Below are 13,229 nucleotides of genomic sequence, written 5' to 3'. Positions count from 1 at the left end.
CTCCTGAAATCTAACAGAATTAGAACACAAGAAGTAGGAACAGAACCAGGCTACACGGTCCCTGGGCCCGCTCCACTACCCACAGGGCCATGACCATTCCGAACCTAGACTCATGTCCAATTTCCTGCCCACTCCCCGTAACCCTTAATTCCCTTTACTTCTAGGAAACTAGCTATTTCTGTTTTAAATTTATTTAATGATGTAACTTCCACAGCTTTCTGGGGCAGCAAATTCCACAAACCTACCACCCTCTGAGTGAAGAAGTTTCTCCTCATCTCAGTTTTAAAAGAGCAGCCCCTTATTTTAAGATTATGCCCCCTAGTTCTAGTTTCACCCATCATTGGGAACATCCTCACCGCATCCACCCGATCAAGCCCCTTCACAATCTTACATGTTTCAATAAGATCGCCTCTCATTCTTCTGAACTCCAATGAGTAGAGTCCCAATCTACTCAACCTCTCCTCATATGACCACCCCCTCATTTCCGGGATTAACCGAGTGAACCTTCTTTGTACTGACTCGAGAGCAAGTATGTCTTTTCTTAAGTATGAACACCAAAACTGTATGCAGTATTCCAGGTGCAGTCTCACCAATACCTTGCATAACTGCAGCAATACCTCCCTGTTTTTATATTCTATCCCCCTAGCAATAAAAGCCAACATTCCATTGGCCTTCTTAATCACTTGCTGCACCTGCATACTAACTTTTTGAGTTTCATGCACCAGGACCCCCAGATCCCTTTGTACTACAGTACTTTCCAGTTTCTTGCCATTAAGATAATAACTTGCTCTATGATTTTTCCTGCCAAAGTGCATAACCTCACACTTTCCAGTATTGTATTCCATCTGCCAAATCTCTGCCCACTTACTTAGCCTGTCTATGTCACTTTGCAGGTTTTTTATGTCCTCCTCACTCACTACTTTCCCTCCCATCTTTGTATCACCTGCAAACTTTGATATGTTACACTCGGTCCCCTCCTCCAAATCGTTATAGATTGTAAAGAGTTGGGGACCCAGCACTGACCCCTGCGGAACAGCACTAGTTACTGATTGCCAGTCTGAGAATGAACCATTTATCCCAACTCTCTGCCTTCTGTTAGAGAGCCAATCCTCTATCCATGCCAGAATATTATCCCCAATCCTGTGATTTTTTATCTTGAGCAATAATCATGTGTGGCACCTTGTCAAATGCCTTTTGGAAGTCTAAATACTACGTCCACTGGTTCTCCTTTATCCACCCTGTATGTTACTTCCTCAAAGAACTCAAGCAAATTTGTCAACCATGACTTCCCCTTCATGAAACCATGCTGAGTTTGTCCTATTAAATTATGTTTATCCAAATGTCCCGTTACTGTCTCCTTAATAATGGACTCTAACATTTTACCAACCACAGATGTTAGGCTAACAGGTCTATAGTTACCAGCCTTCTGCCTACTACCCTTTTTAAATAAGGGTGTTACATTAGCAGTTTTCCAATCGGCCGGGACCTTTGCTGAGTCCAGGGAGTTTTGGAAAATTATTACCAATGCATCCACAATCCCTACCGCCACTTCCCTCAAGACCCTAGGATGTAAGCCATCAGGTCCAGGGGATTTATTCGGCTTAAGTCCCATTATTTTACCAAGTACCACTTCCTTAGTGATTTTAATCGTATTTAGCTCCTCTCCCCCTAGAGCCCCCTGTTTGTCCAGTGTTGGGATATTCTTAGTGTCCTCTACCGTAAAGACTGATACAAAATATTTGTTCAGCGTTATTGCCATCTCCATGTTTCCCACCATTAATTTCCCAGTCTCATCCTCTAAGGGACCAACATTTACTTTAGCCACGCTTTTTCTTTTTATATAACTATAGAAACTTTTGCTATCCGTTTTTATATTTTTTGCTAATTTACTTTCATAATCTATCTTCCCTTTCTTAATCAATCTTTTAGTTATTTTTTGCTGTCTTTTAAAGACTTCCCAATCTTCTATCTTCCCACTAGATTTGGCTACCTTGTATGCCCTTGTTTTTAGTCGGATACTATCCTTAATTACTTTACTTAGCCACGGATGGCTATCTTTTCTTTTACACCCTTTTTTCCTCAGTGGAATATATATTTTTTGGAAGTTGTAAAATAACTCCTTAAATGTACACCACTGATCATGTACCGTCTTACCCTTTAATCTATTTTCCCAGTCCACTCTACTCAATTCCGCTCTCATACCTTCATAGTCTCCTTTATTCAAGCTCAGCACGCTTGTTTGAGATCCAACCTTCTCACCCTCTACTTGAATATGGAATTCAACCATGTTATGGTCACTCATTCCAAGGGTATCCTTTACTAGGACATTTTTAATTGATCCTGTCTCGTTACACAGGACCAAATCTAAGGTTGCTTGCCCCCTGGTAGGTTCAGTTACATACTGCTCAAGAAACCCATCCCTAATACACTCAATGAACTCATCCTCAAGGCTGCTCTGCCCAGTTTGATTTGTCCAGTTAATATGATAGTTAAAATCCCCCATAATTATAGCTGTTCCCTTATTACAAGCCTCAACTATTTCCTGATTAATACTCCGTCCAACAGAGTTGCAACTGTTCGGAGACCTATAGACTACGCCCACTAGTGTTTTTTTCCCCTTATTATTCCTTATCTCTACCCAAACTGTTTCACTATCCTGCTCCTTTGACCCAATATCATTTCTCGATTATAGTGATTCCTTCCTTTATTAACATAGCCACCTCCCCTCCCTTCCTGCCTGCCTGTCCTTCCTGATTGGGAATTAAACATACCAGGTTATTTAACAGTCATGGTCACCCTGCAGCCATGTTTCTGTAATGGCCACAAGATCATACCCATATGTAGTTATTTGTGCCGTTAACTCATTCATTTTGTTACGAATGCTACGTGCATTCAGATAAAGAACTTTCAAATAGGTTTTGTGACACTTACTTCCTGTTTTTTCCCCTTTTACTACTTTACCTTTTACTCCATACCTTCTGTCCCTTCCTGACACGTTCTGTTTTTTAATTTCCCCACTGCTACCTAAGTCTATGACCTTCTCTGTTGTCATTTCTATTATTTGCTCTCTAGAAACCTCCCCCCCACTAATTAGTTTAAAGCCCTCTCTACAGCCCTAGTTATATGATTCGCCAGGACTCTAGTCCCAGCACTGGCCAAGTGGAGTCTGTCCCAACGGAACAGCTCCCTCCTGTCCCAGTACTGGTGCCAGTGTCCCAAGAAGCAAAACCCATTTCTCCCACACCAGTCTTTGAGCCACGCGTTTAACTCTTTAATTTTATTTATCCTAGCCAAATTCGCTTGTGGCTCAGGTAATAACCCAGAGATTATTACCCTTGAGGTTCTGTTTTTTAATTTGACTCCTAGCTGCTCATACTCCTTTAACAGAACCTTCTTCCTTGTCCTATCTACCAACATGGACCACGACAACTGGATCCTCCCACTCCAAGTTTCTTTCCAGCCCAGAAGAGATGTCCTTAACCCTGGCACCGGGCAGGCAACACAGCCTTCGGGACTCCTGCTCTTGACTGCAGAGAACCTTATCTATCCCCCACCACTACAACAATTCTTTTTACTCCCTCCACTTGAATGGAGGGAGTAAATACTGACATGCTCTATCACATGGGAAATGTGTGGACATTTTAGAAGGGAGAAATAGAAGCTAATTTCCAAAACAGAACTTCTAGTGAAAGAGGTGAAATAGTGTTCACCCAATGGTTCAGCTGGTAAAGGCAGAGTGTAATGTGCCACACAGACCAGAAAGGTCCCAGTCTATGCTGAGTAAGGTACATATCAGCTGCACAACAGTGTGGTAATGATGGCATCAAAGCCACAGGATTGAAAGCAGAAAAATCAACCAGGCTTCTCACTTCTGCATGTATAGACATTAGATGAGGATAGAATATAGCTTGGCTGTTGATGCCCTTCACGTCTGACTAGCCTGCTAACACTCATTGTCTCGGCTCACATATGAAGATTGTCCATTTGGGCAAGATACTGGAATGCAGCAGGCTCAGAGTAACCATACTGTAAGCTCTACTAGGTCTGAAAGCATAATTGTCAGCTTTGGATCAGTGGTAGCACGCTCATCTCTGAACCCAGGTCAAGGGTTCAGGTTCAAGTCCCAGTCCAGAGACTTGAGCACACAATCTAGTATCGAGGGAGTGCCATCTTTCAGTTGAGATGTTAAATCGGGACCCATCCACCTTCAGGTGGATGTGACAATATTAGAAGAGAGCAGGGGATTCTCCCAGTCTCCTGGCCAATATTTATTCCTCAACCAACACTAAATCAGATTATCTGGTCATTATAGTATTGCAGTTTGTGGGACCTTGCTGTGCACAAATAGGCTACATTACGACAGTGACTACACTTCATTGGTTGTAAAGTGCTGTGAAATGTCCTGAGGTAGTGAAAAGTGTTATATAAATGCAAGTTCTCTCTTTCTATGGTCTTCAAACGTCTTTGGGAGCCTCAGTACTGTGTAAGTCTACAATGTTCCTTTTCAGATTTCTACCTGCTACTGGTTTGGCATCACCACTTCCATCATTTCTGCCGACAGCTGCATTTCTGCCTTCCTCCAGCTCTTCAAGATACAAGCGATAGCGATGCCCAGTCTCATCCTCGTAATCCACATTTTCATCATCAGAGTCTATCTCTGGAGCAACATACACCACCTCAAACTCAATCTCTCCTCTCTTTAAAAAAAAAACAAAGTTGGCATTGTTTTAGTCCTGAGCTAAATAATCCTAAAATACACAAAAAGCAAATTACTGCCAATTCTGGAAATGGGAAATGAAAACAGAAAATGCTGGAAACACGCAGCCAGTCAGGCAGCATCTGTGGAGAGAGGAAGGTAGGGTTAATGTTTCAGGTCTCTGACCCATCGTCAAAACCCTACATTATACCTCGTTATTTTCTGCAATTTATAGTCAAAATGTGTTCACACCTACATTTTTAACCAAGTTATTAACCAATAGTAAATGAACTTCAACGTAGATAAGTGTGAGGTACTATATTTTGGTAGGAAGAATAAGGAGGTCACATACTCCTTGGAAAGTAAGTGTCTAAATGGGGTAGGGGAACAGAGGTATCTGGAAGTACACAAATGACAAAGTAGCGACGCAGGTTAATAAGGCCATTAAAAAAAAGCAAACAAAGCATTGGGGTTCATTTCTAGAGGGATAGAATTGAAGAGCAGAGAAGTTATGTTAAACTTGTAGAGAACCTTGGTTAGACCACACTAAGAGTACTGTGAACAGTTCTGGTCTCCATATTATAAAAAGGACATAGACACACTGGAGAAGGTGCAAAAAAGATTCACTAGAATTATACCAGAACTGAGAGGTTAAACCTATCAGGAAAGATTGAACATACTTCTTCTCTAGTAAAGAGAAGACTGAGGCGTGACCTGATAAAGGTCTTTAAGATTATGAATGCATTTGATAGGGTAGATGTTTCCACTTTCGGGTGAGACTCGAACTAGCTGCCATAAATATAAGATAGTCACTAATAAATCCAATAGGGAATTCAGGAGAAACTTCTTTACCCAGAAAGTGGTTAGAATGTGGAATTTGCTACCACAAGGAGTAATTGAGGCAAATAGCATAGATGCATTTAAGGGGAAGCTAAGTAAACACATGAGGGATAAGGAACAGAAGGATATGTTGATGGGATTAGATGGAGAGATGGGAGGAAGCTTGTGTGGAGCATAAACACTGGTATAGATATACTGGACCAAATGCCTGTTTCGGTGCTGTAAATACTTTGTAATGCTTCATTTCTGCTTTCAGAATACACTTAAATATTCCACAACTGAACACCAAAAATAATGTTTTTGTAATTTTCTATTGCTGATAAAGCAGAATTAGAGAGATATATGGAACCACAGAGCATTCTTACATTTGCAAAATTGTGTAATTAGACAATACATTTTTAAACATTTAGTAAATCTCTTTTTGGCAAGCTGAATATAAACATGCAGAGTTTGGTTGGAATAAAAACAGAAAATGCTGGAAATACACAGCAAGTCCATTGGCATCAGTCAAGAGAAAAGACAGATTAACATTTCAGGTGTAGACTCTTTGTTAGAACTGGAAAGTGGCAGATAAGTAATCAGAACTGGAAAGTGGCAGATAAGGGATTCTTGCTTTAGCAACCACACATGCACACACACACATACATACCTCTATAACAGATTTCTCAGTTTAATTACCTGCTGGGAGAGAATAGTAACAGCTTCTTTATGTTTGGCATCTCTTAAATTCATTCCATTAACAGCTAGTATGGCATCTCCAACATGCAGGCCACCACATCGCTCGGCAGGCTGACCTGGGTGGATTTCGGATATTAGAATTGGGACTCCATGCTCCTTGCCACCCTGTTTTACAGTTTAGAAAGTTGTCACATTTAGTGAACATCTGCAGAATGCACATTTTATTTTTAATCGCTTAAATTATCCCATCACATGGTATGTTACAAGACTTTGCAATACCCCCTGCTAATATAGTAGTGCTCAAACATGCTAAACTCTAAATTCTTCTTCTAATTTTATGTCTGAATTGTAAATACCTGATCATATCCAGCTGTGAAACATGTGATGTTTTTCTGCATTTTCCAGGTCAAAAAGATCAGACCATTTAATCAATGGAATGCTTGTAAGTATTGAATTATCACAATGCAACTACTGGATACATTTTTTTTTTATAAAAGTGAAACAAAAATTTGCTACCACAACCCAACAATAGTAAGAAATAATCAAGATGTAAGAATCTGTAAGTCTTTACCAATTAAACTTTATGGCCTGAAAGGTACATAGCTCTATCTTAGCAGAATACATTCTGCATGACCTTCTTTCCTTATTACAGAGTAAATCATTTGACAAACTGTGAGTAATGTCACAGGAGTTCTGCTAACATACATATATACACCCCAATGTGTACATACAGTATATTAGGAAATATAACATCATAGCTCAGAGGGAAAACTTACCTAGTAGTGAATTATCGCCGCTCCAGTAAACCATTTGAGTTGCACTCTTATAGTTTTGAATAAAGTTGGGATCAGAGACTGCACACAGTATTCTCAGGGCAGCATTAAGCTCTTGATGAGGTGCAACTTCCTCCAGCTAAATGGTAGTAAACTCGTTGCTATCGTCTTTGGCTCCCAGCCACACCTTTGTGCCATTGCTCTAGACTTCATCAAACTCCCAGGTTGCTACTTTGAACCTAGTCCAGGAGGTGCAAAACCTCAGGCATCCTACTTAAACCGGAGTTGAGCTTTCTTTATCTAATTCATCGCCAAGAGCACTTTTTTCAACCTCCAGAATGTTCCTGTCCTCTGTTCCTAATTCTCCCTTCTGCTGCCAAGCCCCAAATCCATGTTTCATTACCTCAAGGCTCAACTTCTAGAATGCTCTCTTTGCCAGGCTCCCTTTCCTCCACAAACTACTTACCCAGATTGCAAACTACAACTTGCTTGTGTCCTCTGTGTCACTGCCCAACAATCTCATCCTCCCCAGCTTTACTAACTTCCTGTACCCAAATAGATCTACTCATCCTTGTTCAAATCCCTTCATGCCCTCACCCCACCCTACTTCACCAGTCTCCTCCAGGTGTACATATCTGCATACATCATCCACTCTTCAGACATTGATTCATTTCTCATTCTCTTCTCTGTACTTCACCACTGGTGGCTGTTTATTTAGCCACTATGGAATTCTGGATTCCGTGCCAAAACCCCTTCAGCTCACCACCATCCTGCTTTCAAAAGCTTCCTTAAAACCCTTCTCTTCAAAATTCTTTGCTTCCTCTCCATTCCTTCTTGCTTAGCGTACACCTTGCTGAGATGTTGTTCTCTACTTTTTATAGATGCAATTTACTGTTGTAATAGCCAATATGCATTGTCTTCTATGCTGCCAGGAATCAGATCAAACAAAAATTGGGAAATTACAACATCAATTTTTAAATATAACTTTTTACAACTTTCCTTTTTACTTTTTTAACCAGACAAAATTAAGTGTGCAGTATCAGTGCTAGCTTAAGGTGAGATACAGGGCACTGGTAGATTCTATTCATAACTGCATACATAATTCATACTTGTTTCAATATAAACTACAAGTCTTTGTGCATATCATGGAACATCATAAGCCTCTTAATGTTTAAAGAAGTATTCTCATTAATTTGTATATATCTCAAGTTCCTGATAACAGATATTGATGTCCTAAAGTCGGATTTATCCACCCACAAAGCAATAGCTCCAAGAACAGCCCTTTACAAACCTTCAGCCTATGAAATTCCAACAGGACAAATCAGGGAGTCCACAAATCAAAACCAAGTTGCCTGGGCCTTGCGTGTCATATTTCCACAGTTTGTGGGCCAAAAATGTCCCACTGGTGACAGTTTGGACACATCTGAACTAGAGGCAGTTAAAGTCACACTTCCTAAATTACTTGTAACAATCAGTGCTGGCCCACTACATAAAAATTTTAAAAATGTATTAACATTAGAGTATATTTTGAGAGACCACATGCTACTGCTCACAGCCAGTGCATATTGACCTATCGAGGATATGCTGCTTACCATAAGAACATAAGAAATAGGAGTAGGCCATTTAGCCCTTCGAGCCTGCTCCGCCATTTACTAAGGTCATGGCTGATCATCTACCTCAACTCCACCTTCCCACACTATCCCTATATCCCCTTAATATCCTAAAATCTATCGATCTGTCTTGAATATACTCAATGACTGAGCCTCCACAGCCCTCTGGGCTAGAGAATTCCAAAGATTCAAAACCCTTTGAGTGAGGAAATTTCTCCTCATCTTAGTCCTAAATGGCCAACCCCTTATTCTAAGACTGTGACCCCAGTTCTAGCCAGAGGAACCATCCTCCCAGCATCTATCCTGTCAAGCCCTGTAAGAATTTTGTATGTTTCAATGAGATCACCTCTCATTCTTCTAAATTCTAGGGAATATAGGCCTAGTCTCCTCAATATCTCCTCATAGGACAATCCCCCCCATCCCAGGAATCAGTCTGGTGAGCCTTTGTTGCACTCCCTCTATGGCAAGTATATCCTTCCTTAGGTAAGGAGACCAAAACTGTACACAATACTCCAGGGTGTGGTCTCACCAAGGCCCTATATAATTGCAGTAATACTTCTTTGCTCTTATACTCCAATCCTTTTGTAATAAACCTAACATACCATTTGCTTTCCTAATTGCTTGCTGTATCTGGATGTTAACTTTCAGTGATTCGTGTACAAGGACACCCAGGTCCCTCTGCATACCAACATTTCCCAATCACACATTATTTAAAACATATTCTGCTTTTCTATTTTTCCTACCAAAGTGGATAACTTCACATTTCTCCACATTATATTCCATCTGCCATGTTCTTAACCTGTCTATAGCCCTCTGCTGCCTTTGCATCCCCCTCACAACTTGCTTTCCCACCTAGCTTTGTATCGTCATAAAACTTGGATACCTTACACTTGGTCCCCTCATCTAAGTCAATTATATAGATTGTAAATAGCGGAGGCCCCTTTTTAAATTTTTATTCATTTTCTCTTCATTGAAATCAATGAAAAATTTACCCTTTACAATATCTGACATTTTAGTTTACTCCAATATAAATTTTAAGCTTCTGTGTTGAGTCAACAATACAAAAATAGCATCTCTGTTCTATCCATATTGATGTTTTCATGCACTGCAACTAGATGTCTGTATAAATGACATTAATAGATGTTAAAGCAGACTCACTGTAATCGATATGCCAAGACCTTCATGATCCTCTTTGACTAGCAGTACTTTCCGAATTGGCCCAACACCTTGGGTCTTCCTTATGATATCTGGGTCCTATTTCAGGAAGGAAAAAAGTAAATAATTTTTAAACATATAAAGCAAGACAAGCTCTCAAGATAACTGTCTTTAAATTTTTAGGAGAATGTGCAATTGAAAGAAAATATGTTTAACACTATTATGCTTATTTAACAAATGAAAAATGTATAAATAGGAAAAGAATTTTTATTTAATGTTGACTGGAGTGATGTATAATTAGGTAATGGTCAGCTGGTAGAACTTGAAGTACAGGAAACTGTGCTATCTGGCACCGACGGGACCGAGCTGTTGCCGTTCCCTCAAAACTGCCGGACACTCCAGCGCTAATGTTGAAGCATACGGAGCTTTTCAGCTCCGTATCTGGCAACAAACACGAACAGCTTCTAAACAGTCGGCCGTACCTTGGAAGCGTCTCTGTCACTTAGCAACAGCTTCAGAGAGACTTTGCAGAGCCTGACTGTTGAAAAAAAAGCCACGAGAAGAAAAAAAACCTACGAGAAGAAAAAAAACCTAACAAAACGGCTCCTGATTTTTGCCGGTGGCTCGAGCTTGCCGGACATTTAGCCTCCAGATAACACAAAGTTTCCTGTATTAAAATCACAAGATTCTAGTGAAATATAATCTTGTTGCAACCAATGATAATCAGCAACTAAGATCAAACATTTTGACAGGGCAATCATTAAAAAAGCATGGAGTTCAATTTAAAAAAGGTAAAGTATGTATCATTGTTATTGGCTGGAATTTGCAGTCAGCAGTGAAGTGAAGGCCCTGAAGTACGCTTCGCACAAGGATCGCGCGATCCCTGTATCGAGAACTTCAGGTTTTCCAACCTTCAATTCAAATCAACGGAAGTTAATGGGGATTCCCTTGTGCTAACTGCTGTGACGTCAACAAGCTGTCTAAGCAGCCAATCAAAAGGCAAAATTCCCACAGGCATAGAACAGGGAAGTGAGTAAGCTCTTAAAATTCTAACTTTTAAAAAATGTTTGGGCTCTCAAATGGGGAAAAGGCAAACTTGAAATAAAGATGGACAAACTTAAAAAATAAATTTAAATTTTTTTTTGATAAGTTTCTTAAAAACTTAAATTTTTATTAAAATGGACAAACTTCACACTGCACAAAATTAAAGTTAGTTTTCCAGGCCCTTAACATTTGTTTAGCAGTAATAACACTGTCAAAACCCCAGTTACATATAATCCCTTGGGTCTAACTTTTAATGGGGAATTTAAAAGCGTTCTTACTGCAGAAGAGCCGAAGTTTTCATCAGTTTCAATGATTTGGTTGATTACACAGATTGTCGCCTCTTTGGGGGGGGGGGCGCGGTGGACAACGCAACCTGTTTCAGAGCAGTCAATGACTGACTGCAACTTCGGGATTTCCGCATGCGCCACCTCCCAAGGCACTTCACAGGAGCATTATCAAACAAAATTTGACACCGAGCCACATAAGGAGATATTAGGACAGATGACTAAAAGGCTGGTCAAAGAGGTAGATTTTAAGAAGCGTCTTGAAAAGGAGGAGAGGTTTAGGAAGGGAATTCCAGAGCTTAGGGCCTAGGCAGCTGTAGACATGGCTGTCAATAGTGCAGCAATTAAAATCAGTGATGCCCATTTCCCTGTATTTTCTTATGTTCTTCCTTTTCAAATACTTATCCAATTCCTTTTTAAAATGAAGTTATTGTCACTATATTAATACCAACTTGTGGTAAAGCATTCCATGTTCTAATAAAAATTGAAAATGCTGGAAATACTCAGCAGGTCAGGCAGCATCTGTGGCGAGAGAAAGAGCTAACAGCCGCGATTTTCCGAGTGGAGGCGGGTTGGCTTCTCGGCGGGTTCCGGTCCCACTGCCAGTTTAATCCGCTCTGCATTAAGTATTTTGCCTTAACTGAGCTTATTAAGCCCATTGGGCCGGGCAATGCGCACAGTGGGTTTGGGTCTGCTGCTCGCCTCTGCTGAAGTCTTCCTTTCAGCTGCATTTAAAGGGGCCCATGCAGCCTTGTGATTTCTCCTTCATTTTCTGATACTTTTCAGTGTGACAGATAGAGAGATGAGTCGGTCACGATCAAAGGCCTCTCCACAATTTGATGATGACTCCCTCCATGCTCTTGTGGAGGGAGTGAGAGGGCACAAAGAGGTTCTGTTCCCCTCAAATGGATGGAGGAAGCTGGCTTCAAATTGCTGAGGAGGTTAGTGCCAGGTCCTTGTGCTCACGCACCTGGGTTCAGTGCCGCAAAAGGTTCAATGATCTGCTCCACTCAGCAAAAGGGAGTATAACATCACACTTACCTTCAATCTGCCTCCCTTCTCCTCTCATCACCAGCACTCTACATTGTCAACCTACTCCTGTACATCCCAACCTAACCTTACACCCCTTGCACCCTTAACCATCGCTCTCTCTCTATGTGCAGAATCACCTCACTATTCTACTATGCACCCCTCACTCACTATCACTGTTATGCAATGGCAACAACTAACAATGCACAGGGAGGGACCTTCGTATTGGCACCTCACTCCATCTTTGTCTCCCTCTAAGCATCTATGCTATGGATTCTGTACACTCACTCCAACATTCTCGCTCAAACTCCACTTGTCTCCCTCATTGCAGGAAAAGAGAGCCCACAATAAGAGGGAGAGGGGCAGGACAGGAGGAGGCCCATCTTCATTGGCGCACTTGACAACCGCTGAGGAGGCTGCAATCGACATTGTCGGAGGTGCTGAGGAGCTAGAAGTGGAGGACGGAGAGAAGGACGCAGCAGAGCAAGCAGGTGACAGAATAGATTTGCAACCCTCTCATTTAGATTGCATGAGTGACTGATATGGCATCTGATGTTCATACAGATTGAGTTCTGATCATCTGCAGAATGGGATGTGTCTGCTATGTTAATATCACATGTCTAACTCGTGCCTTTACTTCCCCACAGGACCATCGAGGTCCCCCCTCCCCACTGTCCAGGAGGAAGAGCCGGAAGACTCCTCAGAGGAAGCTGCAACCTCTGAGGGTGCAGCGTCAGCAGAAATGAGCGCACCCAGCACCAGCGCAGAGACGCGCACCTCAGTGGGTCATTTGCGAGATAGATTAGTGTTGTCACCTGGTGTATCACAGCTCACAAGTGAGCATCAGCAGATGATGGAGACAGGGACAGCAGTGGAGAGTCCTCGTCAGAGGGCGAGGGACACTCCTAGCACTGCTCAGCTGCATGTCGACGCTGTGCTCCTGGGGCCATCCAGAAAGAGAGCGGTGCTGGAACTTCAGGAACAAGTGCAGGAGTCTCTGACCGGGTTTGCAACCATTGTAACTGCGAGTGTGCAGAGAATGGAGGAGTCCATCTCAAACATGAGCAATGCCCTGGTACACGCAATGGCGAATGTAGGTGCCGCCATGGAAAGGACGGCA

At 41.6% G+C, this 13,229-nt stretch overlaps 1 protein-coding gene across 2 annotated transcripts in view; it reads right to left on the bottom strand.

Annotated features, from left to right (window-relative positions):
- The window catches only part of gopc (golgi-associated PDZ and coiled-coil motif containing), a 52,590-nt gene that overhangs the window by 2,987 nt on the left and 36,374 nt on the right, over window positions 1–13,229 (bottom strand). For both annotated transcript variants that reach the window (XM_085997339.1, XM_085997340.1), the window contains 3 exons: window positions 9,756–9,851; window positions 6,215–6,379; window positions 4,517–4,697 (listed from right to left, as the gene is read on the bottom strand). In XM_085997339.1, coding sequence (XP_085853465.1) covers window positions 4,517–4,697; window positions 6,215–6,379; window positions 9,756–9,851 — 442 coding nt within the window. The remainder of the gene's footprint in view (window positions 1–4,516; window positions 4,698–6,214; window positions 6,380–9,755; window positions 9,852–13,229) is intronic.

This window comes from Somniosus microcephalus, chromosome 9, assembly GCF_052327205.1.
Source record: "Somniosus microcephalus isolate GS21.2 chromosome 9, FLI_Smic_1.0, whole genome shotgun sequence".
NCBI lineage: Eukaryota > Metazoa > Chordata > Chondrichthyes > Squaliformes > Somniosidae > Somniosus > Somniosus microcephalus.
Note: the sequence above shows the minus strand (reverse complement) of the source record. Positions and strands in the feature narration are given on the sequence as shown.